This window comes from Balaenoptera acutorostrata, chromosome 2 (assembly GCF_949987535.1).
Source record: "Balaenoptera acutorostrata chromosome 2, mBalAcu1.1, whole genome shotgun sequence".
NCBI classification, from domain to species: Eukaryota; Metazoa; Chordata; class Mammalia; order Artiodactyla; family Balaenopteridae; genus Balaenoptera; species Balaenoptera acutorostrata.
Genome location: NC_080065.1, coordinates 48,865,803 through 48,889,617, shown reverse-complemented (window position 1 = coordinate 48,889,617; position 23,815 = coordinate 48,865,803). Strand labels below are relative to the sequence as shown.

General features: G+C 38.1%; 1 protein-coding gene across 2 annotated transcripts in view; it reads right to left on the bottom strand.

The window, feature by feature from the left end:
- RAB3C (RAB3C, member RAS oncogene family) overlaps positions 1-23,815 on the bottom strand; it is a 301,062-nt gene that overhangs the window by 272,200 nt on the left and 5,047 nt on the right. For both annotated transcript variants that reach the window (XM_007176087.2, XM_007176086.3), the window contains exon 2: positions 1,498-1,725. In XM_007176087.2, the coding sequence (XP_007176149.1) occupies positions 1,498-1,725 (228 nt within the window). The remainder of the gene's footprint in view (positions 1-1,497; positions 1,726-23,815) is intronic.

The window sequence follows — 23,815 nt, the reverse complement described above, 5'->3', positions numbered from 1 at the left end:
TATCTTCACATGACAATTGGTTGCTTAAGGCTCAAAAGAAAGAGAATGTGAAGCAATAAACACAGCTCTTTCTGTCTCTATAAACAGGGCTGCGTGTTTCTAAAGTATCTAAAGAGGGACCCCCTTCCCAACAAAAATGTCTTTGGGGACCAGTAGAGCAGCGATGGGGACTGGGCCTATTTTTCCAAGTTCTTTTCTGAGTTCTAATTAGACTTCGAAGACTCCAGAATTAGAATAAGTAAAATAGTAACAATCTCTTGTAAGATACCTACCTGTGTATATACCTGCATCTTTAAATTTTACTCCTAAGAGCTTTAAGATAAGAAAGGACATCTGGAATATTTATAATGATATCTTAAGGGCTCTTTTATTTTTAAAAAAAAGTTTAAATGCTTTACTCTGAGATTTGTCTTTCTTTCAGCTTTCCATATTTGAGGAGGCAGGCTTATCGTCGGTCCTACAGATCACCCGTGGCACCAGCACCAAATGGTAGCAGACATCAGAATTGTCTCAGAAGGAGGCAGAAACCTCATCTCCTGGGAAATGCCTTTTTAAAGCTCAAATCAATTTGAGCGGCAGAGGTATAAATGAACAGGGAAAGGGGACCAAAACTAACTGTAAAAACATCCTACCATTGTACCCATACATTACACGATGTACATAAAATGCTTACCACATAACTCTCTCTTGGTATAACCAAATTTTTTGGTTACTTCAGCTCTTATGTTACCTTGAACCTGCACCCACACACACTTTTTCTTATGTTTCTCTCTTGCTATTCTCCTAAATTTATCCCAACCATTTCGTTAAGGAATCTCTGATCTTCTGCAGCGGGTGAGGAGAGGCACAAAGCTAGCCACACGGTCTCCAAACTTATTGGAGAACCTTCTGCTTAGGGAAAAGCCCTATTTAAAATAAATATCCTATTTGTTTTGTTTTGTCTGGGTAGGTAAACATAACTCTTAGAGCTGAAAACACAAGGTCTGTGGAGATTAAATAGACCCTTTTCAAATTTTAGCTGGGGCTTTATGAAGGGACTAAACCTAAGCTTTCTCTATATTTGGTTGTTTACCTTCTTTAAAATGACCAGGGCAGGCTGCTTCCTGCAACCTAAAAAGGCTAAATTTACTTTGCCTATTTTGTGTATTAGAAAAGTGGCAGAGAAGGATTCAGAGACTTGCTCCGGGTCACACAGACCATAAAAGACAGAGCCAGACTTTCTGTTGAGTGTTCTTTACCACAACAAACAGACATTTGGATTTTCTTTCTTCTGAAGACTCTTAAGAAGCATCCATGACAATAAGGCCTAATTCAGTCTCCCTACCTTAAAGAGGCAACACTCTATTGCCTTTGAAACAGAATGTTCTGTGGCAAAGAACCTGGAAATGGGGGCTTACAGACCCCGTGGGGACAGAACAAGGCAGAAAGCGTTTCCCTCACACACTAATATGTTCAATGCCCTAGACTGAAGGATGCCATCAGTTCAAAGTCACTTACCCAAATCTGAAGCTTGATTCTCTTTTCATTTTTGAATACAGTTTTGACTTTGAAATCAATCCCAACTGTGCTGACGAATGCAGATGTAAAGGAGTCATCCGCGTAACGGAACAGAAAAGATGTTTTCCCCACACTGCTATTGCCAATGATGAGCAACTTGAACATGTAGTCAAAGTTCTGATCAGAGGAGTCTTTCTGGCCGTACCTGGCATCTTGGGCAGAGGCCATCTGTGGTAAAACGAAACAAAAGAGGTGTGGATCAGTCTCCCATTTGCTATGAAGCTAGCAGCACACTCATTATTGGTCTTGCCAGAAACAGATGTCAGACCACTCAGGAGACAAGTTGAGAGAGTTCCCCAGCCTTCCTCTGATGCTGGTATCCATGGCAATAATTCCCTGCTGGAAGACAGAAAAGCAAATCTTATGGCTCTTTCCAGCTGTGTTGGTGTGTGTCACTGCTCAGCATTCAGAACGAATCAAAGACACAAAAGGAGATGTAACATGAAAAGCAAAGATATGAGGAGCTGGCCAGGGCATGTGGACTCTGAAAGTTTGTGATTCCAGTGATGGCGACACCAAGGTGGTTGAACAGCAGGGTGTTTCTTCCTGAGTCATCTATATTATTAGAGTCTCTCTTATTCTCTAGGGAAGCACTCCCAAAGCCTATCTCATCTATTTATATCACTTTAAGTCAACATCCTAACACATATGACCAATCTCTTTCAAATAAAAAATAATGATAATGACAAATACATACGGTTCAAACAACGTGCCAGGAACCGTTAACTTACTTAACCCTCACCACACCCTATAGGTGGGTACCTTTATTATTTACATATTAAAAGGAGACAATTGAGACTCAGAGATACTAAATAATTTGCTCAATTTCACATCCTTTGTAAGTAGTAGAGGCGGGTTTCAAATCAGGCAGTGTGGTGCGAGGGCGCATGTTCTTAATACCTCCTACTCCCCGCCCCCCAGCCCCGGTTCCCAGTGAGAACTAGGGAGATATGTACACGTGCTCTAAAGTTGAAGTGGGAAATATTCATTGTGAGATTAATTAATGAAGGTCCCTACCTGGGTTCAAACCTCGGCTCCACCACTTACTGGTTGTGGAACTTTTGCTTTTTTATTTTAAATCGGTGTAGCTCAGTTTCCTCTCTTCCGTGAAATGGAAAAAATTATTATCCAACTTGAAACACTTGTGAAAATAATAGATGATATATCTGTACAGCAGATATATAAAGCGCCTAGCAAAGAATAGAGAATAATCTCTATTATTAATTATAAATCCTCTAGATGGATTTTTCCTCATCTTTTTGGATGATCATTGTCACATCTATCAAAAATGCTGCAGCATTACTCTAAGTACCATTTGGCTCCATATAGAAAAGAAGCATTTAGAACGGTGAGTCCCAGTGATTAGTGCATTTACCTGATCACCTTTTTGGATGCTATGAATTCTTTGCCAATTGCTGTGCTGCCCAATACAGTAGCCACTAATCACATATGCCTGTTTATATTTAAACTAAGTAAAATTAAAAATTTAGTTCCTCACTCACACTAGCCATATTTCAAGAGCACAAGAGCCACATGGGGCTGGTGGCTATGACACTGGACAGCACAGGTTCAGGGCATTGTCATAACTGCAGAAAGTTCTATTACTCAGTGCTAGGCTAGACAGTCATTTTTCATTTCTTATAAAATCTGATTAATAATTACATATTTCTCTTGGAGGTACGGCAAAGAGAAAAGCGCCAGAGATAGCGGAATGCTAGAAACAGTATATAGTGCCTAGTCTCATCTAAGACCACATTGGTTGCTGAAATCAGGTGTGTGTGTGTGTGTGTGTGTGTGTGTGTGTGTGTGTGTAAGACAACTGAGGGAAAAAGAAAAGGGGAGATGGGGGTGATAACATATTCCCTTTCTACAAATACTCACTGCCAGTAGAACACAATAATATGAGCAAGAATAAAGGCAAAAAGAAAATCTGTATATATTATGAAATTTAAGGGCAATAAACATTCTGACTTCATTTCATTTCTTATTAAATATACGTTTAAGCATTTCTCTTTTTAAGTCCATGTAACCACATTGCTGTCTTCAGTAAATATGACTTGTAATGATTGCCTGCCAGTGGGAAAAACTGGGCCAGTAAAACATGCAGATATCATCATTTTCCTTTCTGGCCCTGGAGTCTGCGTGCTAAGGTAAACTTCCCCCAACACAAGCAGCCCACCAAGAACAAAAATAGGATTATAATTCTTGACTCTCAGTTTGAACAGTGATGTCTTGCTCTGATGACTTCTGACACCCCAGAAAGCCAGGTAACTGTTTCGTTTGACACTCCTATTCCTACAGACATAAGCCTTTCACCAATTAAGATTCCCCCCTTATGGAGGTGCTAAGTTCAACCAGGCCTGCAAATGGACTTTGTTAAGAAGGTCTTTTACCATCTTTTATATGAATCAGCCCAGATACTACGTTCTGGATTAAGCACGTTCAGTTAAGCCACAGTTAGAAAATAGGCTCTACAAGTTTCCTAGAGCTGCTCATTTTCTCAGCCTGACAGCCTACCATTACCCTGAGGTGGGACTCTGAGTCCTGTGGATTTCTAGGCTGCCTTGAAAGAAAATGTGATAAAGAAAGCCGCTATCAATCACAAGTCCTAGTCCAAAATTAGACCAACTCCAAAACCTGCGGAAATATAGACATCATCACTGTATGTACTTTTTAAAGGTAATTGTAGAGATTTAGATAGAGAAAACCACACTGGAGTTTTCTCCAGCATGGGAAATAGAAGATGTTCAATTTCAAGGACAGATTATACCAGCTGTATTAGCAGCAAAGAAGGTGGTAGGAGCACTGAGGATGAGGGGGGATGAGACTGGTGGATATGTGGATCCAGATCCTCCAAGGGATTAATTAGAAGAGTTTGCTAACCTGCTATTCTTGAAGATGGTGTGTGGCTTCTTTAAATTATTTCCTGATTTATATCCCCAAAAGTATTCACAGAGAGCCCCAAAGATGTGTATTCAGAACGTATACGTTTCATTAAACTTTAGAATAATGAAATAAATCCTGGCTTAGGGAATGGAGAAGTAGACTGTCCTAATCTTGCTGAGAATAGAAATGAAGCAATTTTTATTTACAAAACAGAAATAGAATTACAGATGTAGAAAACAATCTTATGGTTACTGGGGGCGAGGGTAAATTGGGAGATTGGGATTGACATATACACACTACTATATATAAAATAGATAACTAATAAGGACCTAGTGTATAGCACAGGGAACTCTACTCAATACTATGTAATGACTTATGTGGGAATAGAGTCTAAAAGAGTGGATATATGTATATTTATAACTGATTCACTGTGCTGTACACCTGAAACTAACACAATATTGTAAATCAATTATACTCCAATAAAAAAAAAAGGATGAAACAATTTGACAGCATATGAATGTCAAAGGAACATATAGACAGTCACTATGTAAATTTACTAACAGTTCTAAATACTAAGTCATGTGAATGTCTCCAAAATTTTCATGGGAAAATATGAAAACAGGAGTGGGCATGAAGGAACCTCCTAGAGAGCAAATAGGATTTTATAAAAGATACATAAGAAACTCTTTAAATTGCATTAATCTTGAATTAATTTTTTAAAAAAAGAATCATAGAACGGGAAAGACTCTTCAGCGAAGCCCTCCTTCCTACTCATCCCCAAGTGTCCCTCTTGCCAGCATGTCGGCATGACATTGGTATTCTAGCCCAGCCCTTCACAGCGAGTGACAGAAAGTTTGCTAGGCTGTGAAGCAGCCTATTTCATTGCTGAACAACTGCAATTGTTATAAATTTCTTCCTTAGATTTGAGTTAAAATCTACTTCCCTGTAGCTTCTGTCCATGTGCTCCAGATTCTGCCTATGAATCAAAAGAGTTGATTCCTTTCCCAATCACAGCTCCATAAGCTTTCTCTCCTCCTGCTTGGATAATCTCAACTGCTTTAGCCCCTTTCTCCACCCAGGACGTGTCCGAAAAATCCCACACGTCTTCTAGGTTAAAGCTGACATCTCTGCAGATGTCAAAGTCCCATGCATGGCTCCCACAATTGGTCACAATATTCCAGATATTTATCTGGTCATTGCAGAGTGAAATGAGATTCTCATATCCTATCACATCTGACTTCACAATAAAGTCTCCTCAAATGCTCAGCACTTTTTTCACATTCACTGTTATAAACATAGGTCTCTCTTAACCCCATCCTATGCCTTGGCAATTTATTTTTTTAATGGAAGTGTCAACCTTTATTATGTACTCTATTACATTTCCTTTTGTTTGTTTTGATTTACAATTCCATTCTGTTTTGAAAACTTTTTGTCCTTTCATCAAAAATATTAGTTATCCCTTCCAGATTTGTCTCATTCCTAAGTTTGATCAGTATGCATTTCATATCCTCACTTAAGATGCTAATCAAAATGCTAATCAGTTTGTAGACAAATCACAATGAAATTTTTTTTCTACCTTGCTGAATACAAAAATCTATGGATGAACTCTACAATATGTCATTAAGGAACTCAGCAAGTTTGAAGCAAATCCTTAACCTCTGGGAGTTGGTGCCTTGCAAAGCCACTGTGTTATCCCTCTAGGTGTGCCTTGGTTTAGTAGCAGGTGAACGGATCATAGATTTAATTGATGTGTCATTTTTAATTTCAATTCTAGTCTCCCCAGAAGTCCTACTGACCAGGGACCAAGCAGATTACCTTTGACTAACACACGTAACCATAGCCTTCTTCAGAATTTTTGACATTAGCTTTTCCAAATGAGAAAAGCAAATTATTTGCAGGGATTCCCTTGGGTGCTTAAGAATCTAAACTATACTAAGCCATCTATGCATCTGATGAGAAAAACAAAAAGTCATTTTAAATGTACTATGTTCCATCTACTACTACTGATAACATCCTGAGGGTCAGTGGGAGGAAGAATGAGGCTAAATTATCCAGAAAATGAAATGCAATTCTTTGAAATTGGAAGAGTGAAAGTAAGGATGGGACATATGTATGGGAAGTGTGGAAATACGTAAAGTAGTTTCAAATCTCAATTGTTGTTACCTAGGGGGAAAGAAAAGAAAAAGGTAATAAGAGGAGTTATTCCTGAGAGCTCCAAAGTAAAGACTAAATTTTAAAACCAAGAAGGAAAATATTAAAAGATAGGATTTCCAAACACCTGTCATCTGGCCCCCGGTGGTTTCTCGTGGTGAAGGTCTCATCTGCGCTTGGTTGCCTGTCTCCCTGTTTGTTTCTCAGGATGGACTGGAGTTGGGATGCTCTTTGCAGTCTCTGGCCAGCAGTTTCTCCATGTGTCCGCTACTGTTTGCTCTGGCAAGAGCCAGCTGAGAAGCAATAAACACTACTTGTATCACTGCGGACACATCACCATCGAGCTGAAAGGATGCAGTCCAGGGAATCGGAAGCAGCCAAGGCACTAGAAGACTTAAACTCTAACCCTGGCATCTGCAGTAAAGGGCCTGGAAAGTAGGGCAGCGTTTGGAAATCGTCTTTGTCTCCTTTTATGTTAGCAGGGATTGACTTACTACTATATTTCGTGGGACTCCTGGAGAATGTATATGACGGTATGCCAAATTATGGTAACGCTTCCAAGATGCAAGTTGCTCTATGTTTTAAGGGTATCCCTCAAGCTCAGTTTCACAGAACTCCTTGCAGTCTGCATCTGGACCTCTGTTTCATGCATAGCTTCTTTAGTATGTGTGGATAACGCTCAGCTGATGCACAGGAAAGTGGTACAATAACTGCAACAACAGCTCTTACAGACACTGTACTCTGCTTTACACATATTGTCGCACCTCACCCTTTCACTGTCCCCAGATATCAGAATCTAACTCTTAGCACCCCCCTGTTAGAGGAACAGAATGCTGAGTGTATTTCAGAATGGCTACATTCCCCAACCCCCTGCCAGAAGCATGAGCGGATTTTTCTCCAACCTTCACTATGAGAACTTAATAGACCTCCTGAAGGTAAAATTCACAAAAGTGTGAGGCCCCCTGGAGTTTTATGTCTTAGACTTGTCCACACTGAGCCTCCAGCAATTCATCAATTACAGTCTACATTTTCTTCATCAATTACTTTTAGGTTTTCCTACCCTAGTACTGATCCCAGTGAAGGTTCTATTCCAGTAAATTGTGATTCTCTGTGTCTGCCTATTTGTCTCTCCAATTTGCAGGCAGCAGTCTTTCCCATGACCCCACTTCTCTGATGATCTAAGAAGAGTTGTTAATTTTCAGTTTGTTCAGCTTTTTTCTTGTGTGAGAATGGGAGTGACCACTTACAAGCTCCCTCTGTACTGGACAGAAAACTTGAAGACTTTATCCCCATTTTAAGGATGAAATTAAGAGTATTTGAGAGGAAGCTAAAGTAGAAGGGGGTCCTTGTTTTTCAGTAGGTTGTTATCCTGATTCCTCTGTCTGTGTACTGACTGTGCCTTCATGACCTGGACCAAATGGGTTAGGACCTACTGTATAGCAGAGGGAACTCTACTCAGTATTCTGTAATAAGCTATATGGGAAAAGAACCTGAAAAACAATGAATATAGGTATATGTATAACTGAACCACCATGCTGTACACCTAAAACTAACACAACATTGTAAATCAACTATACTCCAATAAAATTTTAAAAGAAAGAATTACAGGCATGCAGCTCAGCTAGTTCACTCTTCCCTTCATCAAACTAACAAGTCACAGCCTTCAATCACAGAGAATATTGAAAGAGGTAAGGGTCCTTCTTTTCTTTGCTTCTAGAAAAAAATCCATTCCTCTGTTGAAGAGAGGTATGCTCTAAATTTGATATATTTTAGAGTTCATTATAATGGTTTTTGCAACTCCTTTGATGTCTATAGATGTTTGTTACTACAGTGTCAAGAAAAAAGGAAATGAATTTTACCAAGCCATATAAAACTGGTTCCTATTAGTATCACAGACCAGTGTTCTCAGCCCACGCTACATTTCACCCCAACTCCTAGTGTGCTTACTGAGGGTTCCCGGAAGGGAGAGCCTGTAGAGGGCTGTGCAGCAGCAGGTGAAGGGGCCACCCAGATCACACAGACAAGAGTGCGAGCGAGGTCTGCTGTGAAGGGAACCACCGTGGCTGGGAGAGCTCTCCAGACTCCAGTGATGCAGCCCTGACAGCTGCCCTGAAGCAGAGCCCTGCCCAGTAGCTCCTGTACATCTTCATGGATGCTGAAACCAGAAGGTCATTAGTGCAGTCCTGGGGTGCTGGTGATCACCTAGCTGCTGGTAACCCAGGCTTTATAATCACAGCGGGAAGAGAGCCAGGGAAACACCATTCCACTTCTTTTCTACCAGTTCTGAAAGTATGTGCAGCAGACACATCTGTGGAAAAGAGCATTCCACATTCTTGGTGTAATGTGGGTGTAGGTAAAGAGCACACTCTCTTGGGTCAGGCTGCCTGAGAAGGAATCCTAGGTCTGTTACCTGTGCAAACTTGGGCAATGTTTTTGTTTTGTTTTAAATATTCTCAGCTGCAATCTCCTCATCTATTGGAGAAATAGAAAATAGAAATAATAGGAATAATAGTGGGATCTTCAAAGTAAAATTGCTGGCATGTGTAAAGTCCTTGAATAGAGCATCCATCATCGTCTTTGTTATTCCTCTTGTTATACTGAAATGATACACAAGCCACTCACTTTCTCCCAACTCCCACTGTTGCTACTCTCTGAAATGGAAATGGTTGATTTTACAGGACATGTTCCCTCTCATTTCCTAACTTTAGAGGACAAGAGGCTTTGATACCCAACACTCCCACTCTGTAGAGTTTCATAATTACCAAAATAAACACATTACATTTACTCTCTCATTTCAAATATTGTGGCATGGAACAAAGAGCATTCATCAAAACACGTCTTGGGACAGAAGCTGAGACCCTTAGTACCTGTGGCAAGATAGAAGTCTTCTGTGGTCTGGAGAGGCTGTGGGGAGGGAAATGTGGCCAGTGGCCATACACCCTGTGATGTGACCTGTCATATGACACTGCCTGCCACTCAGTCACATTTGGAGAGTTACTAACTCATGAAACCCTTGGGTGTGGGTGGACTTTTATGGAAACTGGGAGTGGACTAATAAGGGTGTCCAGCATACAGATGGCCGACAGGCACATGAAAAGATGCTCAACATCACTAATTATTAGAGAAATGCAAATCAAAAATACAATGAGGTACCACCACCTCACACCAGTCAGAATGGCCACCATTAAAAAGTCTACAAATAAATGCTAGAGAGGGTGTGGAGAAAAGGGAAACCTCCTACATTGTTGGTGGGAATGTAAATTGATGCAGCCACTATGCAAAAGAGTATGGAGGTTCCTCAAAAAACTAAAAATAGAGTTGCCATGTGATCCAGCAATCCCACTCCTGGGCATGCATCCAGACAAAAGTATAATTTAAAAAGATGCATGCACCCCTATGTTCATAGCAGCACTATTCACAATAGCCAAGACGTGGAAACAACCTAAATGTCCATCAACAGATGAACGGATAAAGAAGATGTGGTACATATATACAATGGAATACTACTCAGCCATAAAAAAGAATGAAATAATGGCATTTGCAGCAACATGGATGGACCTAGAGATTATCCTACTAGGTGAAGTAAGTCAGAAAGAGAAAGACAAATACCATATGATATGACTTACGTGTGGAATCTAAAATATGACACAAATAAACTTATCTACGAAACAGAAACAGACTCACAGACAGAAAACAGACTTGTGGTTGCCAAGGGGGAGGGAGAGTGGGGTACGGATGGATTGGAAGTTTGGGATTAGCAGATGCAAACTATTATATATAGAATGGATAAATAACAAGGTCCTACTCTGTAGCACAGGGAACTATATTCAATATCCTATGATAAAAACCAAAATGGAAAAGAATATGAAAAAGAATATATATATGTATAATTGAATCACTTTGCTGTACAGCAGAAATTAACAAAATATTGTAAATCTATTATAGTTCAATAAAATAAATTTGAAAAATAAAAGAAAGGGAGCTCCAGGAACTAACTCCTAATAATTATGGGGAAGCTCTCTTCTTATAGGGCCTTAGAGTAGGTCTTAGGTAAAGTTTAACCTAATTTCTGATGTGGAATTTGATAAATCATCAAATTCCACCATATCATTATAGACAACAATACTGAATTATGAACTTCAAAGTCTTTAAGAGACTGGAACTTAATTGTTCCCACCATGTAAAAGAAATGATAATTATGTGACAAAATAGAGGTGTTAGCTAACACAACGGTGGTGACCATATTGTAATGTATAAATGTATCAAATCAAAGTGTTGTACACCTTAAGCCAACACAATGTTATATTTCAATTCTATCTCAATAGAAATAAAATATTTTTTAAGCCCACAATAAATAAATAAATAAATAAATAGTATCTTGCATACATGATGGTTATTTCCAGCATTTGCTAATACCTCTCTAAAATAATGGCAAAGGGTATTCACAAAAGTAAAATTCCAGATAGACAAAGAAAAGTAGAAAAGAAAGGTCAACAAAAGTTTGGGATTTGGAAGTGCATGACTGGGGAAAGGGGAATCCTAGGCCTGCTAGGGAAGTCCACAAAAGCCCTTACCCTGCAGAACCTGGGATGGCCTTGGGATTGGAGACACCAAGTGTCTTGATCATGGGGTGTGGCTAGACTGACCAACTCTCCTCGTTTGCCAAGGACTGTGGGGTTTCGTGGTACGCAGCAGAACTCTCAGTGTTAAAACAAACAAGCTGAGATGTTGGTCACGCAAGGTGTTTCTAGGGCATGCAAACAGGAGGACTAGTTGAAAATCCAAGTCCCACATCCCTCTCTGACCCTGTAGAGCCAAGCAACCATCTTCCCCACGTACAACTTCTTTAAAACAAAATGAAGTTTAAAATATAAAAAAGTCATCAAACATTCTTGGCATTCACACTTCCTATATGCAGATGTCAATTTATAAAAATGAAAGAGCCTCTCTCTTAGCAACGAAATGTAAAGAATCCTTTAAAACATTTCTCATGAATATGGATAAAATATACATATGCTTTCTCATCATTTCTTGGTAGCAAGAAATAACAGACATTGTGTTCTCAAATATTTGCTCTCTAGAGCTGGATATATTTTTATTCAGGAATACAAAACTAAATCTTCACTAGATTCAAGATTTCCAAACCTGGGAAACTCCACCTGAATTCTGCAAAATTAAAATATTCAAGGTGGGGTCAGGTATCTAAATTGTTAAAGCTCCCCTTGTGACTCTTTTGATCAGTCAGGTTTGGAATTTATTGGATTAACAAATGTCCGCAGGGAAGCCAGGGCAGGTGTCCGCTGTCAAGGCCTCAGGGACGTACATACATACGAGGAGACTGAGCAATCTGACATTTAAGCCCGGATCCGTGGGACAGGAAATGGAATCCTAGTGCTCTCTACCAGCTGTGGTCTTCACCAGTCACCCCTTCCACTGATGGGGACAGCAGATCTCACCAGAATGTTGGCTCGGCACAGAGTGTCTATACCCTAAAATGCCCAGCCTGCACAGACAAGCTGGATTCTGAGAAATGTATTATCTCTGCCCTGGTAGGAGCCAGAACCTTCTGAGGACCAGTGATACAACTCACTGTGAGCTCCCCGTCAGACTCAGAGGAAGTACAGCCTAGTGAGAGGTAGCAATCCCGTTCTCACAGCACACGCAACTCTGCTCTACTCAGCTCTGTGGTGCGTGGCCTTGCCTTTCTTCATTAGTCATTTTTTAAAATAACACACAATTACATTTTTCTTCCCTCCACTCCATAAGAAAGCACCCAACAGCTACAGGAGGCCAGTGTCTAAACTGAAACCACAAAATGAAGAATATTTCTTCCTGAGAAGAAAAAAAAATTAAACAGTAGACATACACAGTACTATGTGGTATAAGGAAAACCTCTCTTAAAAACACATAGTAAAATACTCTAAAAATCCCCAGTGGGGGGAAAAAAACTAAATTTTAATATTAACATGTGTTTACCCCAAAATTTCATCATTAAACATTTTTAGAACATTAAACATTTAAAAAATATTTCATATGAATTTTAAATATTTAAGTCCTTGAAAAATGCCTCCAGGGATTTGCTATACATTCCCTCGAAATCTCGACATTTCTCTTCCCCAATTCCAGTCATCGAGGTAGGTCATGTACAGGGGCAAACACCCCATGGTCCACACATTTATGAGACAAAGGGACTATCGGGACCATTCTTGAGGAGCTCGGGGGGCTAGCAGTCTACATGTTTGTGTTTCCAGACTGTGCAAGTGGAATGACTTACAGAGCCACTTTTCTAGTTACAATTTTCCCTACTTTTCATTCAAAAGCTACTGCTACTATTATTTACTACAAAGAACAAGCCCACCCAAGCACACTTACAAAAGAATGTTCACATGCACAGGTGTGCTGTGTTTCCATTGTCCCCTTTCATCAGTCCTACTACTCAGACAGGTGTTCAGTGAATCAAACATTCAAAAGAAGAACTGTCTTTTACGGCGAACACCATATATATGTGTCACGTGGGAGTCATGTTTTGCTAATCGGTACTTAACATGCTCTTTCCTCAAGCTCTTTAAGGCTCTTCAAGCTGTGTCTATTTTAGCAGGAATCACGCACTGTGTTGACTAGCAAGAGTCTCTAGCTGATGAGACTCAGGCATGCATCTGAGCCACTCTGGACAACTAACAAGTAATTAAACTCAAAGCAGGTAGACTCATGATGAGAGGATCAGTGCCTCACCTCTTAAAGTTACATTATGATTTGGGTTCCCAGACCATGAAAAGTTGACAGTGTAGGAGCAAAGTGACTATGGTTCCAGGGTTTTCTCAGTTAGGAGGCCAAGTAGGCACAAAATGAGACTCTTTTAGTCCTGCTAGAGCTAAATTCCTAATGCTAGACCCAATCCAATCAGCTTACTGAAGAGTTCATCAGGGAACTACTGACCCTGACTTTTTACCAGTCACTAGGCGACTGAAGACCTAGTACATTCACTCTTATGGTTTCATTGTTTAGTGGACAGAAGAATATTTCATGACCCCAATAAAACTGACATAATGTTTCAAACCAATCTCAAACATGCTGGTGTTGGAAAAGGCATATTGTTTCTGCAGAGTTAAAGCTTTAAGGAATATAGTATATATACATATATACATATATATAGAGGCATATACGTGTGTATGTGTGTATATATATATATGCATGAGAACACTATTAAGAAAGCAAGAGTGTCTGTATAATATAGAGTAAATAGACTTTAAGACAAGGAGCACTGCCAAAAATAAAAAAGGATATTTCATAATAATAAAAAGGAAAAATTTTCAGGAAGACACAACAATTACAAATGTGTGTTTACCTAATAAAGGAGTTCAAAATATATAAAGCAAAACTGAAAGAACTAAAAAAATGGAAAGATTGATTACCATAGTTGGAGATTTTAAAACTTTTTTCTCAGTAATTGATAGAATAACTAGACCAAAATCACTAAGGTTATAGATGATCTTAGCAACACCACACAAAACCATGATCTAATTGACGTTTACAGATCACTATACCTTACAACTGCTACATGCAGCATTCACAGTGCACATGAAATGTTCATGAAGTTAGACCAGACACTAGCCAGAAAACAAGTCTAAAAAAATTTCAAAAGAATGAAATCTTAAAGAATATGCTCTCTGGTAGCAAGAGAATTTAATTAGACATCAGTATCAATAAAATATCTGAAAATTAAACAACATACCTCTAAACCCATTAATTAAGGAAAACACCACAAGGAAAGAAGCAAATAGTTTGAAATAAAATATAATGAAAATACTATACTCAGAAGTTTGTGGGAGTCAACTACTAAAGTAGTAAAGATTTATCTTTGTAAATACTATGTTTATTCTTTAAAAAGAAACATTTAAACTCAGTGATCTAAATTTCTAAATCAATACTTTAAGCCTGATAAACAAAAAGATTCTACTAAAGTATTATACAAGGAACACACTTGTATTCTAAAAGCCCAAGTCAATACAGTACAAAATAAACAACAAAAAAGCTAACAAAGGCAAAAGTTGGTTATTTGAAGACATTAATAATTTGGATAAATATCTAGTAAGACTGGTGAGAGGGAGGGAGGGAGGATGAGAGAGAGAGAGAGGATTCATATTATCAGTAATAGGAATGAATGAGGGGATATCATTATAGATCCTAAAGAAATTAAAAGGTAATAAAAATATTTTGAACAATTTTATGTCAATAAATTTGAAAAATTTGGTGAAAAACATAAGTTACCAAAACTGACCCAAGATGAAATAGGAAATTTTATATATGCATAATTAATTTTCTACTGCTGCCATAATGGATGTTTAAAACAACACCCAGTTATTATTTACCGAGTCAGAAATCTAGACACAGTGTAACTCAGCTAGGTCCTCTGCTCATATTGCTAAGGCATTACAAGGCCAAAATCAATGTGCCAGCTGGGCTGGGTTCCTACCTGAAGGTTCTGGGGAAGATTCTACTTCCAAACTTTTTCAGGTTGTTGGCAGAATTCAGTTGCCTGTGGTTATAGAACTGAGGTCCCTATTTCCTTGACATATAGCCTTCTTCATCTTTAAACCAACAATCCTCATGCTTCAAATCTTTGACTTCCCCTTCTGCCATATCTCTCTGACTCCAGCAATATAATGACTGATGTCATTATACTGGACTCACCTGAAAATCCAGGTTAATCTCCTTATTTTAAAGTCCATAACATTAATTACATCTGCAAAGGCCCTTGTGTTGTGTAACATAATTTACTTATATGTTGCAGGGATTAGGCAGACATATCTGCAAGGAGTTAGGGAGAAGGCTATTCTGCCTAAAGGGAGACAGATAGATAGATAGATAGAGTAGATAGCTGGAAGATAGAGATATTTGTATATCAAAAAAGTTGCATTTGTTTAAAAAAAAAAATAAGTCCACAATGAAAACTCCAGGCTCTAATAGCTTCATCTAATAGCTTGATAAACTCTACCAAACACTTTCAGGAACAAAATATATCGATCTTACACACCAAAATCATTCAAAAAGTAGAGGGAAAAAGAACACTTCTCACTTGTTTTATACAGTTTCCATAACTCCTATATTATAACCTTATAAAAGCATTAAAAGAAAATCATATATCAATATCCATCATGAACTTAAGGGGAAAAATCTTCAACAAAATATAGTCAAATTGAATCCACACAATACATCATGACTAACTGCAGTTTATCAAAGTAATGTCACATAAAAAAAATCAATCAGTATAATCCAACAGAATAAAGGAGATAAACCATGTGATCACCCCAACAGATGCAGAAAAAGTATTGACAAAATTCAGCAACCATTTATTTTAAAAACAAATATTCTTAGCAAACTAGGAATCAAAAGAAATACCTTCTGTATGATAAGGATATCTATAATACAAACAACAACAACAAAAACCCAATTACAGCTAACTTCATACTTAATGGTGAAAGATGGCTTTCTGCTAAGATTGGGAATAGGAAAAGAATGTCTGCTCATCACTTCTACTCAACATTTTACTACTATCTCTTTCGAGAACACTGGAATCACAACTAACTGATGAACAATCATCAACAGGAAGACACTGGAACCCACCAAAAAAGATACCCCACAGGAAGACACTGGAACTCACCAAAAAAGATACCCCACATCCAAAGACAAAGGAGAAGCTGCAATGAGATGGTAGGAGGGGCGCTATCACAATAAAATCAAATCCCATAACTGCTGGGTGGGTGACTCACAAACTTAAGAACACTTATACTACAGAAGTCCACTCACTGGACTGAAGGTTCTAAGCCACACGTCAGGCTTCCCAACCCGGGGGTCTGGCAACGGGAGGAGGAATTCCTAGAGAATCAGACTTTGAAGGCTAATGGGATTTGATTGCAGGACATCGGCAGGACTAGGGGGAACAGACACTCCACTCTTGGAGGGCACACACAAAGTAGTGTGTGCATAGGGACCCAGGGGAAGGAGCAGTGACCCCATAGGAGACTGAACCAGACCTACCTGCTAGTGTTGGAGGGTCTCCTGCGGAGGCGGGGGGCAGCAGTGGCTCACCAAGGGACAAGGACACTGGCAGCAGAAGTTCTGGGAAGTACCCCTTGGCGTGCGCCTTCCCAGAGTCTGCCATTAGCCCCACCAAAGAGCCCGGGTAGGCTCCAGTGTTGGGTCGCCTCAGGCCAAACAAGCAACAGGGAGGGAAGGCAGGACCACCCATCAGCAGACAAGCGGATTAAAGTTTTACTGAGCTCTGCCCACCAGAGCAACAGCCAGCTCTACCCACCACCAGTCCCTCCCATTAGGAAACTTCCACAAGCCTCTTAGATAGACTCATCCACCAGAGAGCAGACAGAAGAAGCAAGAAGTACTACAATCCTGCAGCCTGTGGAACAAAAGCCACATTCACAGAAAGATAGACAAGATGAAAAGGCAGAGGGCTATGTACCAGATGAAGGAACAAGATAAAACCCCAGAAAAACAACTAAATGAAGTGGAGATACGCAATCTTCCAGAAAAAGAATTCAGAATAATGATAGCGAAGATCATCCAGGACCTTGGAAAAAGAATGGAGGCAAAGATCGAGACAATGCAAGAAATGTTTAACAAAGATCTAGAAGAATTAAAGAACAAACAAACAGAGATGAATAATATAATAACTGAAATGAAAACTACACTAGAAGGAATCAATACCAGAATAACTGAGGCAGAAGAATGGATAAGTGACCTGGAAGACAGAATGGTGAATTTCACTGCTGAGGAACAGAATAAAGAAAAAAGAATGAAAAGAAATAAAGACAGCCTAAGAGACCTCTGGGACAACATGAAATGCAATAACATTCGCATTATAGGGGTCCCAGAAGGAGAAGAGAGAGAGAAACGACTGGAGAAAATCTTTGAAGAGATTATAGTCGAAAACTTCCCTAACATGGAAAAGGAAATAGCCACCCAAGTCCAGGAAGCACAGAGAGTCCCATACAGGTTAAACCCAAGGAGAAACACACCGAGACACATAGTAATCAAAGTGGCAAAAATTAAAGATAGAGAAAAATTATTGAAGGCAGCATGGGAAAAACTACAAATAACATACAAGGGAACTCCCATAAGGTTAACAGCTGATTTCTCAGCAGAAACTAGACAAGCTACAAGGGAGTGGCATGATATACTTAAAGTGATGAAACGGAAGAACCTACAACCAAGATTACTCTACCCAGCAAGGATCTCATTCAGATTTGATGGAGAAATCAAAAGCTTCACAGACAAGCAAAAGCTAAGAGAATTCAGCACCACCAAACCAGCTCTACAACAAATGCTAAAGGAACTTCTCTAAGTGGGAAACACAAAAGAAGAAAAGGACCTACAAAAACAAACCCAAAACGATTAAGAAAATGGTAGTAGGAACATACATATTGATAATTACCTTAAACGTGAATGGATTAAATGCTCCAACCAAAAGACACAGGCTTGCTGAATGGATACAAAAACAAGACCCATATATATGCTGGCTTCAAGAGACCCACTTCAGACCTAGGGACACATACAGACTGAAAGTGAGGGGATGGAAAAAGATATTCCATACAAATGGAAATCAAAAGAAAGCTGGAGTAGCAATACTCATATCAGATAAAATAGACTTTAAAATAAAGAATGTTACAAGAGACAGTGAAGGACACTACATAATGATCAAGGGATCAATCCAAGAAGAAAATATAACAATTATAAATATATATGCACCCAACATAGGAGCACCTCAATACATAAGGCAACTGCTAACAGCTATAAAAGAGGAAATCGACAGTAACACAATAATAGTGGGGGACTTTAACACCTCACTTACACCAATGGACAGATCATCCAAAATGAAAATAAATAAGGAAACAGAAGCTTTAAATGACACAATAGACCAGATAGATTTAATTGATATTTATAGGACATTCTATCCAAAAACAGCAGATTACTCTTTCTTCTCAATTGTGCTCAGAACATTCTCCAGGATAGATCACATCTTGGGTCACAAATCAAGCCGCAGGAAATTTAAGAAAATTGAAATCATATCAAGCATCTTTTCTGTCCACAACGCTATGAGATTAGAAATGAATTACAGGGATAAAAACGTAAAAAACACAAACACATGGAGGCTAAATAATATGTTACTAAATAACCAAGAGGTCACTGAAGCAATCAAAGAGGAAATCAAAAAATACCTAGAGACAAATGACAATGAAAATACGACCATCCAAAACCTATGGGGTGTAGCAAAAGCAGTTCTAAGAGGGAAGTTTATAGCTATACAAGCCTACCTCAAGAAACAAGAAAAATCTCAAATAAACAATCTAACCTTACACCTAAAGGAACTAGAGAAAGAAGAACAAACAAAACCCAAAGTTAGCAGAAGGAAAGAAATCATAAAGATCAGAGCAGAAATAAATGAAAGAGAAACAAAGAAAACAATAGCAAAGATCAATAAAACTAAAAGCTGGTTCTTTGGGAAGATAAACAAAATTGATAAACCATTAGCCAGACTCATCAAGAAAAAGAGGGAGAGAGCTCAAATCAATAAAACTAGATATGAAAAAAGGAGAAGTTACAACAGACACCACAGAAATACAAAGCATCCTAAGAGACTACTACAAGCAACTCTATGCCAATAAAATGGACAACCTGGAAGAAATGGACAAATTCTTAGAAAGGTATAACCTTCCAAGACTGAACCAGGAAAAATAGAAAATATGAACAGACCAATCACAAGTAATGAAATTACTTGAGATTAAAAATCTTCCAAGAAACAAAAGTCCAGGACCAGATGGCTTCACAGGTGAATTCTATCAAACATTTAGAGAAGAGCTAACACCCATCCTTCTCAAATTCTTCCAAAAAATTGCAGAGGAAGGAACACTCCCAAACTCATTCTATGAGGCCACCATTACCCTGATGCCAACACCAGACAAAGGTACTACAAAAAAAGAAAATTACAGACCAATATCACTGATGAATATAGATGCAAAAATCCTCAACAAAACACTAGCAAACAGAATCCAACAACACATTAAAAGAATCATACATCATGATCAAGTGGGATTTATCCCAGAGATGCAAGGATTCTTCAATATATGCAAGTCAATCAATGTGATACACCATATTAACAAATTGAAGAATAAAAACCATACGGTCTTCTCAACAGATGCAGAAAAAGCTTTTGACAAAATTCAACACCCATTTATGATAAAAACTCTCCAGAAAGTGGGCAAAGAGGGAACCTACTTCAACATGATAAAGGCCATATATGACAGACCCACAGCAAACATCACTCTCAATGGTGAAAAACTGAAAGCATTTCCACTAAGATCAGGAACAAGACAAGGATGTCCACTCTCACCACTATTATTCAACATAGTTTTGGAAAACTTAACCACAGCAATCAGAGAAGAAAAAGAAATAAAAGGAATACAAATTGGAAAAGAAGAAGTAAAACTGTCACTGTTTGCAGACAACATGATACTATACATAGAGAATCCTAAAGATGCTACCAGAAAACTACTAGAGCTAATCAATGAATTTGGTAAAGTTGCAGGATACAAAATTAATGCACAGAAATCTCTTGCATTCCTATACACTAATGAGGAAAAATCTGAAAGAGAAATTAAGGAAACACTCCCATTTACCACTGCAACAAAAAGAATAAAATACCTGGGAATGAACCTACCTAGGGAGACATAAGACCTGTATGCAGAAAACTATAAGACACTGGCAAAAGCAATTAAAGATGATACCAACAGATGGAGAGATATACCATGTTCTTGGATTAGAAGAATCAATATTGTGAAAATGACTATACTACCCAAAGCAATCTACAGATTCAGTGCAATCCCTATCAAATTACCAATGGCATTTTTTACAGAACTAGAACAAAAAATCTTAAAATTTGTATGGAGACACAAAAGACCCCAAATAGACAAAGCAGTCTTGAGGGGAAAAAACGGAGATGGAGGAATCAGACTCACTGACTCAGACTATACTACAAAGCTACAGTAATCAAGACAATATGGTACTGGCACAAAAACAGAAATGCAGATCAATGGAACAGGATAGAAAGCCCAGAGATAAACCCATGTGCCTATGGTCAACTAATCTATGACAAAGGAGGCAAGGATATACAATGGAGATAAGACAGTCTCTTCAATAAGTGGTGCTGGGAAAACTGGACAGCTACATGTAAAAGAATGAAATTAGAACACTCCCTAACACCATACACAAAAATAAACTCAAAATGGATTAGAAACCTAAATGTAAGATCGGGCACTATAAAACTCTTAGTGGAAAACATAGGAAGAACACTGTTTGACATAAATCACAGCAAGATCTTTTTTGATCCACCTCCTAGAGTAATGGAAATAAAAACAAAAATAAACAAATGGGACCTAATGAAAGTTAAAAGCTTTTGCACAGCAAAGGAAACCATAAACAAGATGAAAAGACAACCCTCAGAATGGGAGAAAATATTTGCAAATGAAGCAACTGACAAAGGGTTAATCTCCAAAATATATAAACAGCTCATGCAGCTCAATATTTAAAAAAACAAACAACCCAATCCAAAAATGGGTAGAAGACCTAAATAGACATTTCTCCAAAGAAGACATACAGATGGCCAAGAAGCATATGAAAAGCTGCTCAACATCACTAATTATTAGAGAAATGCAAATCAAAACTACAATGAGGTATCACCTCACACCAGTTAGAATGGGCATCATCAGAAAATCTACAAACAACAAATGCTGGAGAGGGTGTGGAGAAAAGGGAACCCTCTTGCACTGTTGGTGGGAATGTAAATTGATACAGCCACTATGGAGAACAGTATGGAGGTTCTTTAAAGAACTAAAAATAGAATTACCATATGATCCAGCAATCCCACTACTGGGCATATACCCAGAGAAAACCATAATTCAAAAAGACACATGCACCCCAATGTTCATTGCAGCACTATTTACAATAGCCAGGTCACGGAAGCAACCTAAATGCCTATCAACAGACAAATGGATAAAGAAGATGTGGTACATATATACAATGGAATATTACTCAGCCATAAAAAGGAACAGAATTGGGTCATTTGCAGAGACATGGATGGACGTAGAGACTGTCATACAGAGTGAAGTAAGTCAGAAAGAGATAAACAAATATCATATATTAACGCATATATGTGGAACCTAGAAAAATGGTACAGGTGAACTGGTTTGCAGGGCAGAAATTGAGACACAGATGTAGAGAACAAACGTATGGACACCAAGGGGGAAAGCGACAGGGGGTTGCAGGTTGTGGTGTGATGAATTCGGCAATTGAAAAAAATAAAAAATAAAAAAATAATAAAAAAAAATAAAACATTTTACTAGCTGTCCTATCCTGTGGAATAAGTTATAGGAAAAAAAAAAAAAGGAGGTCACTGGAAAGAAAGAACTGCCTCTATTTGCAAATGATACAATTATTTATGGGGAAATTCTTAAGGAATCTAAAAAAATACTACTAGAAATTACAAATGTAGTAAGGTCTTGGGACATAGTTAAGACAAATAGATCAAAGAAAGTACAGAGTCCAAATATAGATCCCACCTATAATTAATAACCTAATTTTCATCAAAATAAAAATACTCATCAAAAGACACTATTAAGATATGAGTATTCAAGGCACAGACTGGCAGAAAATATTTTAATACATTCAAAGAACTAGTTTCAAAACTAAATAAACAGATATCAAAAAAGAAAAAAAACCTGTATAAAGATCTTCTGCAACTAAACAATAAAAAGACAACCCAGATAATGGATAAAAGGCTAAGCAGACACTACACAAAGGAAGATATCCAAATGGCCAGTAAACAGATACAAATATACTAAACATCACCGTCATCAGAAAAATGCAAATACAGATCACAATGAGATACAATAAACACCCATTAAAGTGGCCAGAATGTAAACAGCCACTGACACCAGACACTGTTAAGGATGTGAAGCCACTAGAATGTTCATACATTGCCAGTGAGAATGTGAAATGGCACTACCATTTTGGCTAAAGATTTGACTGTTTCTTAGAAAGTTAAACAAAGTCTTACCCTTTACCTCAACAATTCTACTTCTAGGTATTTACCCATGAGAAATGAAAACACATTATCATAAAAAGACCAATGTGATAATGTTTATAGCCTTCATTATAGTAGCACCAAATGAAATTACCTCAAAGTCCATCAACAGACAAATAGATTTTAAAAGTGTTGTAGATTGATACACCAGTATAATATGCATCAATAAAACAAAATGAATCCTGATACATGCAAAAACATGAATAAATCCCTTACACATTATACTGAGCAAAATAAGCCCGACTCAAGAGTACACACTGTATATTCTGCAATATGTTCATTTTGTATGTTTTCCAGAACTATACAGAATTCTAGAACAGGACTAATTTATGGTGAAAAAAGTCAAGAATTTATTGCATTGGTAGATTAACTGGAAAAAGAATGTGAATGAAGGAACTTTGGGGGCTGATTGGAAATGTTCTACATCTTTATAGTGGTATGTACTACACAGGTGTACCCATTTATCAAAATTCATCAAATTTGGGACTTCCCTGGAGGTCCAGTGGTTAAGACTTCACCTTCCAATGCATGGGGTGCGGGTTTGACCCCTGGTCAGGGAGCTAAGATCCCACATGCCTTGCAGCCAAAAAACCAAAACATAAAACAGAAGCAATATTGTAACAAATTCAATAAAGACTTTAAAAAAATAAAAATAAATAATTTTTTAAATTCATCAAGTTGTTCACTTAATATTTGTACATTTCAACATATAGAAATATCTCAAAAACTGTAAATAAGCAAATGAAAAATGCTAAAAATTTATATAATTCCAAATAAATCTAAAAGATTTCATCTTCACAGGTCATAGTATGCATGGTAAAAAACTATGAGCTATTAAGAGGGTTCATTTAGAACCTCTGGACCCAATTAACGAATGAAAAATGGGGGAAATTGTTGGATGACCTTTAACCAATGCAACATTTTTTTCAGGTGGCACAACTGTTTATACTTAGTAAGTTGAGTATCCTTGGTGTAAGAATAGTCCCAGGAAAATTCAATCCTTAGCATAAAAATATATTTCCGTCTTGGAATATGATGGTCAGGAAAGGAACCTGCAGTTCCAATATA